This window comes from Aquarana catesbeiana, linkage group LG03 (assembly GCF_042186555.1).
Source record: "Aquarana catesbeiana isolate 2022-GZ linkage group LG03, ASM4218655v1, whole genome shotgun sequence".
Taxonomy (NCBI): Eukaryota; Metazoa; Chordata; class Amphibia; order Anura; family Ranidae; genus Aquarana; species Aquarana catesbeiana.
In genome coordinates this window covers 67,628,371-67,651,065 of record NC_133326.1, presented here as the reverse complement: position 1 = coordinate 67,651,065, position 22,695 = coordinate 67,628,371, and the positions used below count along the sequence as shown (strand labels likewise).

Genomic DNA, 22,695 nt, shown 5'->3' with positions numbered 1-22,695 from the left:
AAACACTGCGCCTTCCACATATATTTTGCTAATGAGTGCAACTAAAACCTTGGTTTTTAATATGAATTGTTAGGCAGGGTTATATTTTTTTATTGCAGACTAGCTGGTAAGTGTGCTGGGAAATTTTTGCCTGTTTGTAAGGTGCAGTGCCCTTCCATGCTAGTTATAAATCGGGGTGGCTGCCATATTTTTATAAAGCTTGTTCACAGGGTTAGAACCTCCATCAGGGTTTTTTTTCTATCAGTGTCCCATTGGGAATATTTCCTTTCCTGTCCTATAAGCTGCAACAGCAAGTGAGAGGAAATCCTTCCAAAGTGAGATTGGAACCGGAACCAATGTCCCCATTGGAAGATTTCCCCTCCATTTCTGTTCTGGTGACCACTCAAATATTGGGATTTACTGTATTTAATCAGCATATAACACGTACCACAATTTGAAAGGGAAGTTTCAGGGGAAAAATTTTTTTTTTTTTTTTTTTTTAAATAAACCACTTTGAAGCAAAATAACGGGCAGTGGGAATCAATGCACCCTGATTAGTGCCCATCTGCAGCCTAATCTGTGCCCATCTCCCCCATCAATGCAGCTCTCATAGGAAATCACTGAGCCGTCATCTGTTTCCTCGGCTCGCAGTTGGCAATCACATACACAGTCCTGCCTCTGCCATTGGCACTGGACCAGCTCCTGTGATAGACAGAACACTTGTCCAATGCCGGTGGCGGAGGCGGGACTGTGTGTGTGACATGCGAGCCGAGTGAGAGCCGAGCGTAGAGCTGAGTAGAGAGGAGATGACGGCTCGGTGATTTCCGGCGGCACTCGTTTCCCTCCGAGGTACGCTGTCGGCGTATAACGCGATTTCCCCCCTATTTTCAGGGGGAAAAAGTGCATATTATACGCCAATAAATACGGTACTTCTTTTTTTTCCCACTGATAATGGTCACCGGGGCCAATAAAAGAGGGTGAATTTCCCAAACGAGGATGCGGACAGCAATAAAAACCTGACAGATGTTCTAATCCCTCTCCACTCTATCCAAAAAAAAAAAAAAAAGAAGTTTGCCTTCAGTTATTACTTTAATGAGTTTCTATTTTTTATGCTTACAAACTATTTTTATGCTTACAAACTATTTAAAGCAGCTTAAACCTTAAAAAACTCAAATTAACTTTATTTTAAAATATCACAATTGTATGAACACATACATAAATAAAAGTAGAAAAATACATCTCTGCACAAACACACATATACATATAAAACAAATATAAAAATGATCATTTATATACATGCATGTCAATAAATAAATAAGTCAGGTTTTTTTGAAAATGATAAAAACAAACTATATAGCACACCAGTGTCAATTAAAACTATTTACATCAGGGAACGGACTGTCAAAGCCACTGTCTTGCGGTGGAGTGGCAAAATCCAGCAATAATTTTTGTTGAGGTAGTTGGTTGTCTCGACCTACATCGGAGTATGGCCCTGACTCAACAGACGTGGGCGGATGGTCCGTGATTTTACTAGAATGCCATGTACTGGGAGTCTGATCTCTTCTCTTTGCAATGTGAGCAGAGTGATTCTGACCTTCATATCTGCTGCCAAAGGCATCACGACTTTCCTCTGCATGAGAAAATAAACCTGCTGCTGAAAGTTTCCCTGCAGTGTCCAGATTGTAAGACGGCACTTTCATGCTGGTTAAAGAGCTTTGTGATGGGAAGAGACCTTTGCCACTGACCAAGCCCCAACCATTGTCTCCATTATCCCGCACTGGAGTTTCTTGAAGTTCAAACCGTCTCCTGGGTGCTTTGGTCTTAAGATGATCCTGGCAGTCAAAAGATTTTAGGCCCTGTAAAAAAGAGGGCTCGCTGCGGCCATGAAAAGGCCTCTGGTTGGACTCTGCATCTGAACCCGTACAGTTTAAAGTACGGCCCTCTTCTAGAGGCAATGTACATACTGGTGCAGCAATAGTACAGTCCTTTCTGAGCTGCTTTGATACATCATCTTGTTTGCTGGCTGATGTGTCCACAGTCGGGAATATGCTTCCATCAAGCTTCTCTTTCATATGTCTCCTAATCAGTTCATCAATCGTTCTTTGCTCTGTGATTGGTGCCCTCAGTCTGTCAGTTACACAAATCTGAGCATTCACAGATTTAGCCGTCTCATGCTCAGTTTCATTTTCAATCTGCACAGGTGCTATGAAAAAAAAAAAAAAAAAAAAAAGGACCAATTAGTTTACATTTATTAAAAGTAAAACAAATGCAAATCCATTAACAGAAGGGGATACAATATTCACAGGCTACATGTTCTTAAATTGGAGTTCCAGTTATACACCTAACCTTAAAAAAGTCCTCTCCTCCCTCTTGGTTACATAGTATGCGAGGTTGAAAAAAGACACAAGTCCATCCTATGTGTGTGATTATATGTCAGTATTACATTGTATATCCCTGTATGTTGCAGTTGTTCAGGTGCTTATCTAATAGTTTTTTGAAAGTATCAATGCTCACCGCTGAGACCACCGCCTGTGGAAGGGAATTCCACATCCTTGCCGCTCTTACAATAAAGAACCCTCTACGTAGTTTAAGGTTAAACCTCTTTTCTTCTAATTTTAATGAGTGGCCACGTGTCTTGTTAAACTCCCTTCCGGGGAAAAGTTTTATCCCTATTGTGGGGTCACCAGTCCGGTATTTATAAATTGAAATCATATCCCCTCTCAAGCGTCTCTTCTCCAGAGAGAATAAGTTCAGAGCTCGCAACCTTTCCTCATAACTAAGATCCTCCAGACCCTTTATTAGCTTTGTTGCCCTTCTTTGTACTCGCTCCATTTCCAGTACATCCTTCCTGAGGACTGGTGCCCAGAACTGGACAGCATACTCCAGGTGCGGCCGGACCAGAGTCTTGTAGAGCGGGAGAATTATCGTTTTATCTCTGGAATTAATCCCCTTTTTAATACATGCCAATATTCTGTTTGTTTTGTTAGCAGCAGCTTGGCATTGCTGAGCCTATTATCTACTAGGACCCCCAGGTCCTTTTCCATCCTAGATTCCCCCAGAGGTTCTCCCCCCAGTGTATAGATTGCATTCATATTTTTGCCACCCAAATGCATTATTTTACATTTTTCTACATTAAACCTCATTTGCCATGTAGTTGCCCACCCCATTAATTTGTTCAGATATTTTTGCAAGGTTTCCACATCCTGCGGAGAAATTATTGCCCTGCTTAGCTTAGTATCATCTGCAAATACAGAGATTGAACTGTTTATCCCATCCTCCAGGTCGTTTATGAACAAAATAAATAGGATTGGTCCCAGCACAGAACCCTGGGGGACCCCACTACCCACCCCTGAGGCAGTTTTAAGGCTAATTCGTTGTATGGCTGGAATTCCACACAAAAAGCTTTCAAATTTTGCAAGCAGAGGTGCTCAGAAATTAATATAGATAGATAGATAGATAGATAGATAGATAGATAGATAGATAGATAGATAGATAGATAGATAGATAGATAGATAGATAGATAGATAGAATTGAAATGCTAGCTTATTTTTAAAAAGTTCAAAAGTTAGAAGGTTTTTACCCACATGCATTACGGTGGAAAAACAAAAACAAAAAACAACCTTTTTCAGTAGTTGTTGGCTCCCCAGCTATATTTACCCTTCTCAATCCAGTCCTGCGCCCGTCTGCAGCGATGCTCTTTCTCCCTGGTCTTATAGGGCAGAATGATAGTAACAGGAGCAATTGGCTTCTACTGTTGCAATAACCAAATCCAATAAAGGGGGGGGGGGGGCTGAGCCACTCTGTGTGTGTCAGCGTACACACACAGCCCTGGCTTGGGAGCAAGCCTGCACATATGCCCTCATAGCAAACGGATTGTTATGGGGGCAGACACAGAAGGGGAGGAGCAAAGAGCGCCAGCAGGGGCCCTCATAAGATCAGGTTTGGGGACGCTCTGCGCAATACTAGTGTAAAAAGCAGGTAAAGGGCTTTTTTTTATTTTAGGGGGGGAAAATAAATAAAAAAGACCCTTTAGAATCACTTTAAGTTAAAAAAAAAAAAAAGCAGAACATTTAAGAAATCAGAAATTCCATTCACATAAGACAGGTAGGTTCTTGTTTTTATGGTTAAAATTAGTAGAATATCTGAATTGGCTGTCAGGTTTATTTTGTGGGGTTTTGGTACACAAAGTTGTAAGTAGATTTATCAAACAACATAAATACCTTTAACCACTTGCTGACCGACCCATAGCACATTTACTGCTACAGGGCATATATATAAGTGATTCTGCACTTCCGGGTATCGGGCGCGCCGCTGGTGGCTCACTCATGCTGTGATTTTACACAGCGGGACCCCGCGGACCTGTCCGCCGACACCCACTGACCATTCAGTACACGGATAGAACAGCAGTCTGCCTATGTAAACCAGGCAGATTGCCATTCTGTTAATACAGAAGGCATTCATCCTGTGTCCCAGTAAAGCAGAAACACCGATCCATGCCTTCCACTAGTAAAAGCACCTCCCCCACTACACTGAATCACTAGCTAGGCACACATTTAACCCTTTCATCGCCCCGGATGTTAACCCCTTCCCTACCAGTGCCATTAGTACAGTGACAGTGCATATTTTTTAGCACTGATCACTGTAATAATTTCACTGGTCCCCAAAGAAGGGTCAAAAGTATCAGTTAGATGCCAGATTTGTCCGCCGCAATATCGCAGTCCCGCTAGAAGTCACTGATTGCCGCCATTACTAGTAAAAAAATAATTAAAATTTCAAAAAAATATCCTATAGTTTGTAGACGCTATAACTTTTGTGCGAATCAACCAATATATACTTATTGGGATTTTTTTTCCAAAAACATGTATCAGAATACATATTGGCCTAAATTGATGAAGAAATTAGATTTTTATATATATTTTTTTATTAGATATGTTTTATAGTAAAAATGTTTTGTTTTTTTTTCCAAAACTGTTGGTCGTTTTTTTGTTTATAGTGCAAACAAAAACTGCAGAGGTGATCAAATACCACCAAAAGAAAGCTCTATTTTTGTGTCGCAGGACCTCGCAATTGTTAGTTAACCGCTAGCTGACCGCCGCATGTACTTTTACATCTGCAGAATGTCACGGCTGGGCAAATGGGCGTACCTGTACATCCCTTTGAATTTTCCGCCGTGCCATCGCGTGCGCACCGCCGGGAGCCCTGTGAGTAGGATCGCGGGTCCCGCGGACTCGATGTCCACAGGGATACCCGCGATCGTCTCACAGTGAGGAAGAACGGGGAGATGCTAATGTAAACAAGCATCTCCCCGTTCTGCCTAGTGACAGTGTCACTGATCTCTGCTCCCTGTGATCGGGAGCGGTGATCAGTGATGTGTTACACACAGCCCCTGTCCGATGTGTCCGCCATAATGTCGCAGTCATGATAAAAATCGCAGATCACGGCCATTACTATAAAAAAATTTTTTTTTTTAAATAAAAATGCCATAAAACTATCCCCTATTTTGTAAACGCTTCAACTATTGCGCAAACCAATCAATAAACGCTTATTGCAATTTTTTTTTACCAAAAATATGTAGAAGAATACGTATCGGCCTAAACTGAGAGGAAAAAAAATGTTTTTTTATATATTTTTTGGGGATGTTTATTATAGCAAAAAGTAAAAAATAAAAATTGTCGCTCTATTTTTGTTTATAGCGTAAAAAATAAAAACCGCAGAGGCGATCAAATACCACCAAAAGAAAGCTCTATTTGTGAGGAAAAAAAAGGACATAGATTTTGTTTTGGAGCAACTCCGCATGACCGCGCAATTGTCATTTAAAGCGACGCAGTGCCAAATCGCAAAAAGTGCTCTGGTCTTTGGCCAGCAAAATGGTCCGGGGCTGAAGTGGTTAATGCAACGCAGAGCCGTATTGCAAAAAATGGCCTGGTCAGGAAGGGGGTAAATCTTCCGGAGGTGAAGTGGTTAACCTTAGCAGCTCTTGATCACAAGTGTGTAGAAGGACCTCAGAATACACAGATACAGGTGTTTCCATATGGATTTAAAAACATAACCCACTTATACAGACCGCTCAATAAAATACAGTTTTTACTGATCTGCAGGTGAGGCAGTGGAAGAAAATGGATTCTATGGAATATTTCAAATATGAACTTGAGTAGACTGTTACACATTGCTCAGCATTCCTGAAATATCCTACTCATAATACAGAAGAAAAGAATTTGGCAGTGGTTACACCAGACAGTCTAACACTGAAAAAAGTAATGCAGGGAGGTAAGAATAATGCTAATGTGACGCAGAGAGATTGAATTACCTCTTTGAAAATACTGCCTTATATATAGAGATGAATAATAGAAAATGTGATATGTTAAATATAAATCCTAAGAAATGGTGTATAGATTTTATATCCTACAACAAGAAAAGGATATACAGTAAAATGGCTATTTTCTACTTCTTATGGCCATTTCACATGGGTGGCAAAGGAGCAGTAAAAGCAGGCAGTTGATCCACTTTTTTACAGTCCCCTGACCATACACCTAAATACTAACATTGCAGCCAAGCGGTGTAGTACTCATTCTGCCACAAATTTAACTCACCTTGCAAAGCTTGAGAGACGGCGCGTCTTTCAAACTTGCCCATTAAGGTCACTGGGACTGACCACAACCCCGCAATTAGTGGACTAATTTTGATCCACGTATGTGCAGGCTGGTTGTACATAAGTTGATCGATCGACTTGGTCGGTTTTTTCCCAACCAACCAATGTCGGTAGCTGTAGCCGGCAACACTGATCATTGTATTGACTCAGTCGGAGTGATGCCCCCATCCTTCTCAAGAATGCCCCCATCCTTCTCAAGAATGCCCCCATTCTCCCCATTTTTCCATTCAACCCACTGGTTGAATGGAAAAAAAAAAAATGCATAATGTATGTGTCCATCTAATTTTTTTCTACCCGTCAACCTTTACAGAAGCCATCACTTTACTAATATGATATGCTGCCCATAAACATACCAATAACAAGTGATGCATCCGATTTTGGGCATTGCTTGTAATGAATGGGCTGTTACTAAGTTCTTTGTGAAGAGAAGTGAATTTAGCAGTCTAAGGTGCCCTTTATTGCACTTGAAGATTATCTATCTTTTTTGAAAACTTCCTTGCATGGAGGACCTAATCCTTTTTGCTGCTGTGCAATAGATGGAAGAATCAAAATGATTAAACACACATTGCCCATTCTAGTTTGTGGTGTAGTGCATACAGTATTTCCCAGCTTAAAACAAGGCTGAAGGTCTGGATTATTAGGCTGAGCTTACAAAGAGTCAAAAAAGATAAGTCCCCACCTCTCCGCAAAAAGAGGAGATGGTGGGAAAAGAGGATTTTAAGGTGCCAAAACAAAAAAAGATATAACACATCAATGCAATAGGTCTAAAAACTACAAATTTTATTTATACAAAAATACATTCATTAAAAAATATGTATCATTGGAACATATTATATTGAGTCAACATATGATATAATCATTTGGTACAATCAAAGCCTGGTCTTGGTGCATATAACTTCTGATGTATATGGATCAACGCATTTCACCCAAGCAAAGAAGGGGCTTCTTCAGGACCCACGTTTCGGCATCTTTGGCCAAATAGTGGTCTGATCATGATGCTGGAGGATAGCTCCTCTCTCTAGTCATATTGAGACCTGAAGTGTTTTTTTTCTCCTTGTGGTTCCAGCTTGGTTCAATCTTGTGACCCTTGATGATTAAACCACATATAGTGGGGTCAACATGGATGGAGTTTCTGATTATTTCTCATAGTAGCCTACTTATGGTGTTTCATCGCTTGATTAGACCTATTGATGGCGAGGATCTGTTGGCGCTTTTTTCCTTGTTTTTATTGATCACTGACATACCTGTGGATATATACCTTTCTGCTCAACTGTGGCTATATTAGGGGTGATGAATCGGTGATATTCTGGTCAACATCTCAGCTATTTAACTTATCGATATTGAAACGTGGGTCCTGAAGAAGCCCTTTTGCTTGGGCGAAACATTTATCCATATACATCAGAAGTTATATGCACCAAGACCATGCGTTGATTGCACGGAATGGTTATTACATATGCTGACTGCCGATATATGTTCCAATGATAAATATTTTTTTAAATGAATACATTTTTGTATAAATAAAATTTGTAGTTTTTAGACATATTGCATTTATGTGTTATATCTTTTGTTTTGTCACCTTAAAATCCATTTTTCCCACCATCTCCTCTTTTTGAGGAGAGGTGGGGGCTTACCTTTTTGATTACTTCATTTATACAGGGGATTGTGCCAGTCATTTGATTACTGCCCCCACCCCCCACCCCACCCAATTATCTGAGCTTACAAGGAAGGAGAGGTAGGAGAGCTGGCCTACACTCCTTGGCCTACATCTTCCTTCACTAGTTGCCAAGTGACAAACCTGGACCAAGCACATGCCTGGTATTAGGTGTCCAGCAGCATCGTATGCTTGTTCTGGTTCAGTGACTCACTGAACAGTGAAGCAAGGATAACAGCCTCCGAACGGGCTCTTTCAAAGCCAAGTCAGCATTAAGAACATCCATATTTCTGTTCTAACAGGTTCCTTTTAAACAATGTTCACGTTTTATTACAAAGTGCATGCGCAACAGGCTTCTCCTAGAATAAAAAATCCCAATTGCTACATCATACGACAAATCACTGATACACTGTGCAACATGCAGCACACCAATTCACTAAAGTTGGCCATACACTAAATCAAATCAAATTCAATCAGAGTATGGCAGTCCCCCCTTGACAGAAATAGATCGTTTGACCAACTTGTGCTGAAGGGACAAGTTGGAAAAAGGTTGTTGATCAGTGGCTGCAACCAATGTCCCGGCAGGGGGGTTCCTCCATCCACTTCCTTTGCCCGCTGGTTGAACGAATAATAAATGAACAGTGTATGATCAGCTCATCACGCACTGCTGTTATACATACCTAATCTGAAGTTTCTGCTCTGAGTTTTTTGAGAGATGGGAGTTTCCAGAACTTTGGCCATAGTTGCAAGCTTGCTTGCAGCGTTCATGATTTTCTTTTCAGCACTAAGAAATGAAATAAAACACACATAATGACACATTCTGATAAGAACAATTACAGCATAAGGATTAGTGTAAACAGGCATTTATAATCCATTGATCAATCACTTACACGGACTCAAATGGAGAAATAAAATCGAAAACGGTTCTTAAGGTGACCTTTGTTGTCCCATATTGTCCTGAAGTGCTAAACCTGTCACTTCTAAATGTCCCACAGTCTGATCTCTTATATACAGACATGCTGATAGGTTAAAAGAGAAGCATGGGAATTTTTTTTTTCTTTAAGAATCATACTTACCATATATACTCGAGTACAAGCCGACCCGAATATAAGCCGAGGAACCTAATTTTACCACAAAAAACTGGGAAAACCTATTAATTCGAGTATAAGCCTAGGGTGGGAAATGCAGCAGCTACTGGGTAAACAATGCCCATCTGCAGCCTCACTGTGCCCATCTGCAGCCGTACCTTTTTTAACTAAAACAGCGGGTGTCTCCCGCTGTGTTATGCAGTCTGTTCGGCAGCCGTCCACTGTAACAAAGCCCCGCCTCCTCCTCGTCCGTGATAGACGGAACACTGATTCAGTTTACCAGCATTGTATCAGTGTTCCGTCTATCGCGGACGAGGAGGAGGGGCTATTTTACAGTGGACGACCACCGAACAGACTGCATAACACAGCGGGAGACACCCGCTGTTTTAGTTATCAAAAGGTACGGCTGCAGATGGGCACAGTGAGGCTGCACCCGCACTGGAGACCCTCACTCGAGTATAAGCCGAGGGGGGCTTTTTCAGCATAAAAAAAATGTGCTGAAAAAGTCAGCTTATACTCGAGTATATACGGTACTTAGGTGGAGGCAGCATTGGTCCGATGCAGCATCTGTCCCCCGCCGGCTCGAAGACTGAGAAACGAGCTGATCGCTCAGTGAGCAGAGAGCTGGTGATCTGCTCTGCCCCCTCCTCGCTCATGGCTGGCTCAGCCTCTCAGTGGATCACTGAGAGGCTGAGCCAGGTGACGGTCCAGGGATGTGGGTGAATTCCGACCACATTGTTGTGATCTTTCTACAGCCTGGACTGGCTCGGACGTCAGTGGGCTTCAGCCTGCTGTCTGCTGAAAAGCGGGTCAGAGAAGTGCAGTTTTGTACGAGCTTTGGCTGAACTTTTCCTTTAAATGGCTCCTGTCTAAATCAGCCCTAGTATGAATGTGAGTTAGGGATCTTAAGCCTGATACACATGAGGAGAACATCGGACAAATGATCATCTGTTTTTTCTTGCATGCTAGTCTCATATCGAAAATTAAGCGGTTACTAAAGTTACGAAAATCTTTGTACGACAGAATACAACTTGGGAAGTGATGTAATGTGTTGTATTGTAATATATTCTTCTATTTCTGAGTATACGTGGTCTTTTTTTTTTTTTTTTTTTGGATGAATACTCTACTGATTAAAAACGAAAATCGTTTGTTCTGGTATTGTACGAGAAAAAAAAAATAGGATTTTTTAAAACAGCTTACCTGTAAAATCCTTTTCTTTCAAAGGACATCACGGGACACAGAGCCACAGTAATTACTGATGGGTTATATAGGTATCACTGGTGATTGGACACTGGCACACCCTATCAGGAAGTTCAACCCCCTATATAATCCCTCCCCCTTGCAGGGATACCTCAGTTTTGTAGCCAAGCAATATAGTGTATTAGATGAGGGGCGGGACCTCTGTGTCCCGTGATGTCCTTCGAAAGAAAAGGATTTTACAGGTAAGCTGTTTTAAAAAATCCTATTTTCTTTCTCGAACATCACGGGACACAGAGCCACAGTAATTACTGATGGGATGTCCCAGAGCAATGCTACCTGAGGGGGGGGGAACCACGACCAAGTAGGGTGCAATCAGACCTGAGGACCCTGTACCGCTGCCTGCAGCACACTACGCCCAAAGGCGATATCCTCATGCCTTCTCACATCCACCTGATAAAATCTGGTGAATGTATGGACTGAAGATCAGGTTGCGGCCTTGCAGATTTGAGCCATAGAGGCCCGGTGATGCACTGCCCAAGAAGCACCAATAGCCCTTGTGGAATGTGCCCTGATCTGAAACGGAGGAATCTTCTGTTTCAAACCGTAAGCTTGAATGATCAACTATCGAATCCATTTAGAAATGGTAGCTTTTCATGCTGCCTGTCCTCTATTGGGACCCTCTGGCAGTACAAACAAAACATCCGTCTTGCGGATCTGAGCAGTTGCCCCTAGATAGGCCTTAACTGCTCTTACTACATCCAATGAATGTAGAGATCTCTCTTCCGGAGAACAGGGATCTGGAAAAAAGGAAGGTAGAACAATGTCTTGGTTTAAATGAAAATCAGAAACCACCTTCGGTAAAAAACTAGGATGAGGGCGTAGTACCACTCTATCCTTGTGTATAATCAAATAAGGCTCCTTACAGGAAAGAGCTGCTAATTCTGATACTCTTCTAGCAGAAGAGATGGCCACCAGAAAAATTAATTTCCTTGTCAACAAGACCAAAGGAATCTGACTTATTGGTTCAAAAGGCTGTTTCTGTAACACAGCCAGGACCAAGTTCAAGTCCCAGGGGTTTAGGGACGCTTTAACCAGAGGATTAAGACGCATCACCCCCTGCATAAAGTTTCGGACCAAAGAATGCAAAGCAAGTGGCGCTGAAATAATACTGATAAAGCCGAGACCTGGCCCTTGATGGTACTCAAGGCCAGCTTCATCTCTAATCCTAATTGTAGAAAATCAAGAATTCTACCTATGACATATTTCCTGGGATGCCAACCTCTGGATTCACACCAGGTTATATAAGCTTTCCAGACTCTATGATAAATCATCCTGGAAGCTGGCTTCCTTGCATTAATCAAGGTAGATATGACAGGACCTGAGAGCCCACGACTCTTCAGAACGTGGGTCTCAATAGCCAAACCGTCAAATTTAGCGTTTGTAAGGCAGGATGGAACACTGGACCTTGAGATAACAGGTCTGGGCGTTCCGGTAGTGTCCACGGGGGACCTACTGTCATCCTTACTATTTCTGCATACCAAGTCCTTCTGGGCCAAGCGGGGGCCACCAGAAGTACCGACTTCCTTTCCTGCCTGATCCTGCGAAGGAGTCGTGGTAATAGCAGATAGGCGGGAATGCGTAAATCAGTGAGAACCGATGCCACGGAATCACCAACGCATCCGTCCCGCATGCAAGAGGATCTTTTGTCCTTGCCACAAATCTGTCTATCTTTTTGTTGAATCAGGATGAAAAGAGATCTACATCTGGAACCCCCCATCTTTGGCATATGGCCCAAAAAACGTCGGGATGCAGAGACCATTCCCCTGGAAGTAACTGCTGGCGACTTAGATAGTCCGCCTGCCAATTCTCTATTCCCGGGATGAAAACTGCCGAAATGCATGGCACATGCATCTCTGCCCAGACTAAGATCTGGTTCACCTCTTTTGAGCAGCTCGGCTCCGGGTGCCTCCCTATGATTGACATAAGCCACTGCTGTGGCATTGTCGGACTGGATCCTGACCGGACAACCCTGTAGCCTGATAGTCCAGGCCTTTAGAGCTAGATGTATCGCCCGGATCTCCAGAATGTTGATGGGTAAGGTCCTCTCTGTCTTGGACCATACCCCTTGGACCGCAGCCTGTTCCAGAACTGCTCCCCAACCTGACAGACTGGCATCTGTTACCACCGTCCAGGTAACCGGTAGAAAGGATTTCCCCTTCTGCAGGTTTTCGGGTATGAGCCACCAATTGAGGCTCTGACGCACCGCATGCGACAGGTGCATCGGAAAGTCTAATGCCTGAACCTTCTTGTTCCAGGTCGACAGAATACTGTGTTGCAGCATTCTTGAGTGAAACTGAGCATAGGGAACTGCTTCGAATGAAGACACCATCTTCCCTAGTAGCCTCATACAAAGGCGGACTGAGGGACCCTTCTTGGTCGTTACTGTCAGAATCAGCTCTCTCAAAGCAGTGATCTTTGCCTGGGGTAGAAATATTTTCTCCTGGCTTGTATCTATAATCAGACCTAAATACTCCAGTCTTCTTACTGGTTTTAGGAAAGACTTTTCTAAGTTGAGGATCCAACCCAGGTGTTCTAGATACCTGACCGTGGTCCTCAAGTTTCCATTCAAAGAGGCTACCGACCGGCCTATCAAGAGCAGGTCGTCTAGGTATGCTATGACAGCTATACCCTGAGCCCTTAATCTGGCCAGAGGAGGAGCCAAGATCTTTGTGAACACTCGAGGTGCAGTGGCTATCCCGAAAGGCAGAGCCACAAACTGGAAATGGCGCCCTCCTACCTCGAAGCGCAGAAACTTCTGATGAGCCGGAAAAATGGGCACATGCAGATATGCATCTCTGATGTCTATTGATGCCAGAAATTCTCCTCCCTGCAGGGTGGGAACTACTGTTCGAATTGATTCCATGCGGAAGGATTGAATCCTTAGGAATCGGTTCAGATCCCTTAAGTCCAGAATGGGCCTGACATCCCCATTTGGCTTTTGGACCGTAAAAAGGTTGGAATAGAAGCCCAATCCCTGGTCCTTTGCGGGAACTATCATAATGACCTCCTGCGACAAAAGTCGCTCTAACGCTAGAAGGAGCGACTGCTTCTTCTCTGGGTCTCTGGGAACATTTGATCTGAGGAACCGAGGAGAGGGGAATTCCTGAAACTCCAGCTTGTACCCTAAGGTTACCGTGGAGATTACCCATCTGTCCTGGAAGTCCTCCTGCCAGAGCTCTGAGAACTGTCGCAGTCTTCCCCCCACTCGAGTGAGCGGGGGCGCCCCCTCATGCAGAGGTCTTAGTGTTTTGCCTAGTAGGCTTCTTTCCCCAGGACTTCTTTTGTCCCTGGGGTTGACTCTTGTCTCTGGACCCCGATGGAGGCGGCCGTCGAGACTGCCTGGAGGCTGAAGCCCCCGGCGCTGGGGAAAGAGTCCGTTTGAAAGAGGGGCGCTTACTCTTCTTCTTGACAGGTAAGAGAGTGCTTTTCCCACAAGAGATTCTCTTGATATAGTTATCCAAGTCCTCTCCAAACAACCTTGCACCACGAAATGGAAACCCAGCCAGTAGCTTCTTACATGGTGCTTCGGCTGACCAATTTTTCAACCATAGGATTCTACGTATATGCACCAACCCCAGTGAAAGACGGGAGGTTTGCACAATAGAATCTCTAATGGCGTCAACCACAAAGCATAAGGCCGCTGGAAGGTTAGCAAACCCCTGGGCCTGCTGTTCAGGTAATACTTTGATGACCTGCTTAACATGGTCTCTTAAGTATTGACAGACTCCAATCGCTGCTACTGCAGGTTGGGCCACTGATCCTGCTAAGGAGAAAACATCCTTCAATAGGGATTCCATCCTTTTATCTACAGGATCCCTGAGCATCTGAGCATTGTCTACAGGACAAGTCAGGCTATTATTTACGGAGGAAATGGCGGCATCAATAGCCGGTATTCCCCACATTTTAATAAACTTTTCTTCCATCGGATAAAGTGTTGAAAACTTTCTCGGCGGAAAAAAACGTTTGTCTGGGTGATCCCACTCAGAATAAATGAGCTTTTCAAGTAAAGTATGAACAGGAAAAGCATGTGCTGCTTGGAAAGGTTTCAGTGACCCCAAAGCAGAAGAGGATTCTTTAGCAGTTTCAGGTATGGGCAACTTAAATGTGGAGCAGACCAATCCAGTGAGGATCTGCACTAAGACTTTCTCCTCTTGGGAAGTCGCAGAGGGTCCCTCTCCACCTGATTCCTCCGAAGAGGAATCATCCATCCCATCCTGAACCTCTGAAAGGGATTCATCTCCTTTATCCCAGAGCTCCTCTGTCTGAGGGTCTTGGGGAACAGAGGAAAGCCTAGTGCGTTTTCTTCCACTGAGTGAAGACGTAATCACGGCCATTAATCTTTCCTCTAGACCATTAATGGTTGAGGAAAAAAACCTCTTGTGTAATATATACAGGGGCTGAAGTGCCAGAAGCAGGTGTAGCCCCTGACCCCGATGGCTCTCCCTGGCTAGCCGTCCCTGGCCCATCTTTAGGGGGGGAGGAAGCTGCCGACAGGGGGCCCTCAGAACCTGAACGAGATCCCCTAGTGTCTCTGGTTCCTGGGGTGCTTGAACCTCTTCTACCCATAGTGCAAAGCAACAAGGTGTGAGGTATACAAATGAACACTGCCCGCTGAGCGATGTAGTCTGGCTAAAAGCCTTGCTACCCAATGCTCAGTCTGGTGTTACTTCAGCAAATGCTGCCTAGGAGAATGCCTGTGTCCCACCTTACATGCGACCGTCAGCTCTGTGTCTCTCAGAAGGCTGAGTGCACCTGTACAGAGTGCCTTTAATAGCCTGCAGCTGGCCTGAGTGGGAGTCTAAGCACTCTGTGCTGACGTCCCGCCCCCTCCTCTACCGCCCCCCCCCCCCCCCATGAGTTTTGAAAAAAACGAGTGCTTCCCGCGCTGCCGACTCTCCTGTCATGCTTCTGGAGAAAGGCTGGGGATGGGGGGGGGGGGGGAGGGAGAGAGGCTGGTAACAAGATCTGCCTGAACGGCTATCTTCAGAGATGGTGGCCATTAGGCCGCAGAGCCCGGGTGGTATAACCACTTTCTAGACCCCTGTGGCCCCTCTCTAGCCTGGGGGGGAACATTCAAACATGAGAAATCCCCCTTTCCATCTTACCTGTTTGCAGCCTGCTTGAGACGCTGGGACATAATCAGCGATGCAAACACCTGAGACAGACAGTCAGCATGTGCAGGTTTGTACTCTTGGCAGCCCCCGGTGGTCACAATAGGCATAGCATGCATTTACCTTAAAGGAGAAAAGCCACTAGAACTCAAAAATTCTGTGGAACCTCCTCTTACCTTATCCGGCTGCAGGGTGCTGTTTACACAGACCCAATCTTCACCTCTCACGGTGGGCTCCGTTTGAAAAAACCGTCAGAGACTGGGGCCCCCTACGAATAGGGGGATCCAACAGTTCTGGGACCGTAAAGCACCTCGCCAGAAATTAGGAAGTTTAAAGCCATTTTCTGATCTGCGGGGTCCAGCTCTCTAAAAAGAGAAGCATTACGGGTAAAACCTCGTTTCTTCGGACACGAGGCCCGGGTACCATTCAATTCGGCCATGAAAAGACACTTTGAATGGATCCGGTTCGCCTGGCTTGCCCCAGTATAGGATCTTAGGATATTCCCTTTGGAGCTCAGCACAGGACATCTTTACACGTCCATCACCTAAGACACTGGCGTAAAAACTGAGGTATCCCTGCAAGGGGGAGGGATTATATAGGGGGTTGAACTTCCTGATAGGGTGTGCCAGTGTCCAATCACCAGTGATACCTATATAACCCATCAGTAATTACTGTGGCTCTGTGTCCCGTGATGTTCGAGAAAGAAATTGTGTTTGTCCCTTTGGATAATTTCACATGAACTGTTGTGATCGGTTCTCGAACGCTGTGTACTAACAATCAGATTATGATACAATTTTTCATCTGATTTTCTGATCGCATGTACTAGGCATTAGATTGTAAGCTCCTTGAGCGCAGCGACTGATGTGAGCAAACAATATGTGTATAAAGTGCTACGTAAATTGTCGGCGCTATACAAGTACCTGCAACAACCGTCATGGTAGCCGATAACATGGAGGCACAAAAGGATTTGAGAAGATCAAAAATCTAATTTTTCCTAGATGCATTAATATCATGCATAGATCCAGGGAAAATGTTACCTTCCCTTCATTGAATAAATTTTTAGAAAATGACCACATCATGTGAACCAGTCATCAGTTGTGCTGACTGCTCCCTCTTCCCCAACAGAGATGATATTTAGTGACAAAATGGTAATTTTGACTACTTAAAGAATGAAACTAATGACAGCTGTGCTTCTTCACACCTAGATTTATGACAATCCAGAGGAAAAAGCTGCCAGGGTGGATGCACTACTTTCCCGATCCACCTACCCGTGCCAGCATAATTCCAGCACATCGAACAAGATAATTGCAGCATGGGAGTCTACATCCTCTGTCAGCACTGGCAGACTCCTTTCTCCGTGTGAATTGCAACTGGTCAGCAATGTAGAAAGGGGCATTGCCATGGGTCAGCAATATATACGTGTGCTTGAAAATAGTGCAATACACACTCTGTAGTTCCGCCCAAGTCAAATGTATGGTAAACTGGGTCTTTGGCTGCACCCATATTTTTCCCCATGCACAAAAACATGCTATGGAGTCCTGTGATTTCTATAGAATTTCTATACTGCAATCACCTATGTTCTTAGGAACATATTGTCATTAAAATGGATATTTCCCAAGGGGGTGCAAGCAGCATTGTAAGGAGGCAAATAAGGTACAGGCTGTTCAGCCTAGTACATACTAAAAGTTTTTTTTTCGTTCAAACGAACGAAAAAAAAAAAAAAATCTGACAGCTCTAGTCGGAGCTGCTGTACTAACTATCCAAAAGTTAGTACAGCGGTCTCCCCCTTCTGAGCTGTGTTCTGACAGGGGATGGCCCCTATGCCAGAACACTCCCATCAGCAATCTCCACCATTGGCTGAGAACGCAGATCGGGAGTCGGTTTTCCGGCATGCTCGTCTGACAGAAGCCGGCCAAAACAGCTGGCTTCTGTCAGGAAGACCGACATACACACAGGCCGAATGTCGGCCAGTTTTCTTTTTATCTGGCCGATGTCTCCCGACATTTGGCCTGTGTGTATGGGGCTTTAGTGTCCGCCATCATAACAGCAAGATCTAAAGTCCCTCAAGTCTGTATATCCCTAAAGACTGATAAGGGAATTCTATTCCAAAGTTGCAACACACAAGTGTGAATTACTGCATTTGCCTGCATAATACAAAAATTTGGTATTTTTTAATCATAATTTCCATATTCTCTTTGCTTTTAAAGTCCATTTCTTAAAAAGGTATCAGAAGGTGCTTCACAAAAGCCACTGGCCCAGAACACCAACATTTTTTTTAACCTAAAGCTGGCCATAGTTTTTTACTCTCCTTTGGCCAGTAGGCTGGACCAAAAAAAAAAACCCAACAGATTCTGCCATCCACACAATCGAGGTGGACGGAGGAATCCTCCCCGTGGAGACATTGTATTCTGACAGCAGGAACTTTCCGCTGTCAGAACACACTGTTCAACGTTGGCAGTTGGTGATCGAGAAAATTTTTCCAACAACCTCGTGTGACAGAAGTCATTGGTTCGACTTCTGTTGAGCAGGCGCAGCCACATGTGGATCGAAATTCGTCCAGCTCCTGCTGAACCGCCCGAATTTTGATCCATCCATGGCCAGCTTAGGTTGTCACTATAAATTTTAACCACTCACCCCTCATTCTTTCCATCATCCTTTAATAACTGCTGCAAACAGGTTAAGTAATATTTCCGCATTTTTCGTGCCGTTTCTTGACGTTCTTTTAAAACTTCAGACTTCAACATTTCAGCAGCCCTTCCTTTGCTTTCATGAATATATCGAAGCATGTCACCTATTTAAAATAAAGAGTGAAGTATTTTCACTATTGTCAAAAACAGTACCTAATTTTTTTTTGTTCAAACTATAAAATAAAAGCTTAAAGGTTTTGTGAACCAATTTGTAAAAGTCTATGCCAGGCCTCACTATTAGAGGCTGGCATAGCACTGTGTTAAGCATTTTTTAAAACGAGTGTTGTAAATAGCGATTTTTAGCTGTCTTCAGGCCGGTTACATGACTCGCGGCCACTTTCCAGCTCTGACAGATGGCTTCTGCGGGAGGGGCCGTGATCTCCCTTTGACGTCAGCCGGGGAGATCATGTGACTGCTCCTCTCCTCCCCAGAATCCTGTCTCGTAGCTGTAAAGCAGCCGCGAGTCACGTGACCGGCCTGAAGACAGCTAAAAATCAGCTAAGTTGAGTATTTTAAAAGATTCTGACTCTAAATTCCTTAAAGTATGGTCACCTTGGTGGTCCTATGCTCTTCCCACTTTGCACCTGAGCAGTCTGAGCCTCTCCTGAGAATGGTTTCGTCACTTTCCCCTCCTGCAGGACTCCAAATTTTCAACACAGCCCCCCCCTTTCTCTCCTGACCCTTACTTCCTTGTCTCTTTCTCTTTTCTCATTCTTCCTCTGCAAATCGAGACTAAGCCCATGGTCTCCTCTGCTCTAGGGCAACCTTGGATCCACGGATTTGGGGCCCACCTCTTGTTGGCAAGCGGCCACTGTTGCTACATTTAAACTTTTTCCTTTTTATACCTCTGCCGAATGTTCACCCCGACCTGTAGCGGGGGGATCCTTTGGACCGGTACACGCATTTTGCCTCCGCTGTGATCCAGTGCACCTGCATCTTGGGCCCTAGTTTGTTGGCCCGCATGCCCTGTCGATCTATAGAGACCCGTTGGGTTGTAAGACAAAAACAGAACATTCCATAGCTCAACTCACGAACCAGTCTGCCAACTGACCAAATAAACCTGTCCAACAGTCTGCGTTAAAAACAGGGGTTTAGTTAGCACGCATTTGCAAACGCATGCCTAAGTAGCATGGCCTCTTCCTGGCACCCTGTGTATGCTTGCAGTCCTAACGCTACTGAATTTATAAGCGTCTCCACAATGGAAGCACATGCATTAAATGGATAGATGAGTGGCAGGTGGGCCTGGAGGCAACCCAATCCCCCTTAAAGAAACAGGAGCACACTGGACACCCAGCAAGAGGGGGGGATTGGGCTGCCTACAGGCCCACCTGACCCTTATCTATCCATTTAATGCATGTGCTTCCATTATGGAGACGCTTATAAATTCAGTAATGTTAGGACTGCAAGCATACACAGGGTGCCGTGAAGAGGCTCTGCAACTTATGCATGCGTTTGCAAATGCGTGCTAACTAAACCCCTGTATTTAACGCAGACTGTTGGACAGGTTTATTTGGCCAGTTGGCAGACTGGTTGGTGAGTTGAGCTAAGGAATGTTCTGTTTTGGTCTTTCATGTGATTGCCCTTCCATGTGCTCCTTGCTGTGAAGGCCAGTTATAGGTGGGGGGCAGGGACCATTTGGTTGACCTATGGGTTGTCCCATAAGGGCGCCCAGTAACCAGCTAATACTTATAAAAGTCAAATGGTTGTTATGCTCACTGTACTGCACCCCTGCGTGGGTGAACGTTTGTCAAGATGCTATACTTATTTCATTAAATATATTGTACCAGAAAAAAGGTATAGAGTGCACTTGTGAGTCATAGTAAACAATAATGGTTATGATGATATAGCTCAACAAGTATGGCATAATATAAGTTAGGTTTACAGTAACAATATACATATTATGTGCAGCAAAAATAGGGGGGAAAGGGGAGGGCAAACGTGTAATGACCGCAAACTGGGAGACACTATCGGAGTAGGTATAAGAGTCGGACCTTGCACAGAGGGTAGTTAAGGGATCCCAGGGAATTCAGTGCCTACAGCAGTGAGTAGCTTTCGGGGGACATGGAGGGGTGGGTTTATTGTATTCACAGGGCCAGGCTTTTAAGAATTACTTGTGTGTATCTAGGAGGATACTAGTAAGATTCTCATTGATAAAAAAAAAAAAAAATAAATAAAAAGTTGTCTACGTGACGATGACGTGAAGAAAACAAACTGTTTTCAAGCTTTTGTTATAGTTTGTTTTGCTGCTAGTAGAACATAAGTGGCCAATTTAAATTGGGATCTTGTGAGGTCTGGAGGTTTTAAATGCAAAAGAGCACACCAAGGGTCTCTGGGAAAAGGGCAGGTTAACTATGCTTTCTAGATTTTGGTTGAAGGTCCTAAAACTGTTGCCAACATTGAGCATGACCACCATGAAGTACATCCCCTGGGAGGGAGCAGCCTCAAAAAGCAGGAGTTGGGGCAAAGGTGTGCCAACTGGGTTGGGACAATATACCATCTGGAGATAGATTTAATGACCTTCATTAAGGTCATGTTCCCACTTGTGGACTTGATGCTTATGCAGGGAGATCATCGTACTAATATATTACATTTCCAAATATATGAAGACAAAAGGCAGATGACATCAAATTAAAGTACAACTCTGTGTTAATGGCTGATATAAATATATGCTAACAGTCTTCAGCCAATGTTGTGATTCAGGCACCCCACAGACTGCATGACTAGGCATGTCACCTCCTGTTCTCCCCCCCCACCACCACCACCCAATGCCCAATTTTCTAGTTCAACTTTGCAACTTCCCATGTCCCCTCCTTCTGCTTCTAGTCCGCTCACCGATCAGTGCATTTGAATCATTAAATGCAATGAGCAGGGAGATGGACACAGGAAAAGGTGAAGCTGAAATAGGAAATAGTAATGATCATCTTGGCTACGCAGGGTAGTAGAGGTATGTGAATCAGAAGAGTGGCTAAACATGGTGACACATCATTTAGAAGGTAAAACAGTTTACACACAGTATACATATATTTCAAACATAAATGTATCAATTTAACTTGGGATCCATTTTAAAATGGCAAGTGTAATTTTACAGTACCGTGCATCATATGACCCCCACCATCCCTCCTCTTCATTAAACATGTAAGAGCAGATTTCACCTCTATGTTTACAGCCTATGTGAAGCTGGATGCCTCAGCTGTAGTGCCGATGCATCGGTGTCCGACCACAGAAACGAGTGGCATACTCAACTGTCTGCTTGGCACAGGGAGGCAAGTTCAGAGATCCTTATCTCTGATCATTAAAGTCTGGCCAAAGAATGCTTGCCATTGACTGACTGTTCTAGAAGATGAATCCCAGATTGCCGATCTTTGAAGTGGGCAAGAGCTGCCAGTTACTCCTTTGTCTATAGCTCCTGATCTGCTGCAACATGATATTATGCACATGCACTGAGGAACAAATGATCATTCCCTATTCCTACTTATATCCCCATTTACATGCAAGTGTACAGACAAAAGGTGGTTGCATATGCCAGCAGCCTGTCACAAGAACTGGTTAAATAGGAAAGAAATCAGGTAATGGTAGCCCAGCCATGGTAAAATTATATTGCTTTAAAATCCATAATCCACCTTTTTCAAATGTACCTAAATAAAATTACAGGTGCAATGCCCCTAGTTTGTACGGAGGTAAGGGCCTTCAGTTATGGGGCAGGAGGGAGGAAGTAAACAATGGACTACAGTGACGTCATCTGCACTTGTACTCCACTGAGATCTAGGAGACGCTTAACTGTGAGGGAAGATGGGACTTGTAGTCCCTCCATTCACAGATCTCAGTGAATGGACGATGCTGATGGGCAGGTGGAGTCAAACCCAATTGCACCACATTCTAGTGAGAACGGGAGACTACAGGGAGAAGAACCTCATAATTTAAAAAAAAGAAGGTTTGAAGAAGGATGGAAGGGGTGGGGGGGACGGGGAACAGGACCATTTTTCACCTTAAATAATGGTGTAACAAAACATGTAGTAACCTTTTAATCCTCAGCTGACAAAGGATTTTATTCAAATAAAATAAAAAATAAATAAAGAATAAATAAAGGATTTTATTTATTTTATTTGCCAAGAGTCCACTGAACTGAAATCTAACAGTCTTATTTTTATTTGTCTTACTTTTGATTTTGTCCACAGCTTTGATATACTGAGAACGCATCTCTTCTAAAGCCTTTCCTCTACACATATCACAGCCCTTCTCGGAACCCTCTTCTGGTGAACAACTAAAATGA

The 22,695-nt window shown here is 43.9% G+C and overlaps 1 protein-coding gene across 1 annotated transcript in view; it reads right to left on the bottom strand.

Moving 5' to 3' along the window:
• Window positions 1–1,070: 1,070 nt before the first annotated feature.
• The window catches only part of CEP152 (centrosomal protein 152), a 116,182-nt gene continuing 94,557 nt past the window's right edge, over window positions 1,071–22,695 (bottom strand). Inside the window, exons 25-28 of the mRNA XM_073618667.1 lie at window positions 22,583–22,686; window positions 18,373–18,529; window positions 8,960–9,063; window positions 1,071–2,182 (exon numbers count right to left, since the gene is read on the bottom strand). Coding sequence (XP_073474768.1) covers window positions 1,347–2,182; window positions 8,960–9,063; window positions 18,373–18,529; window positions 22,583–22,686 — 1,201 coding nt within the window. The 3' untranslated portion in view covers window positions 1,071–1,346. The remainder of the gene's footprint in view (window positions 2,183–8,959; window positions 9,064–18,372; window positions 18,530–22,582; window positions 22,687–22,695) is intronic.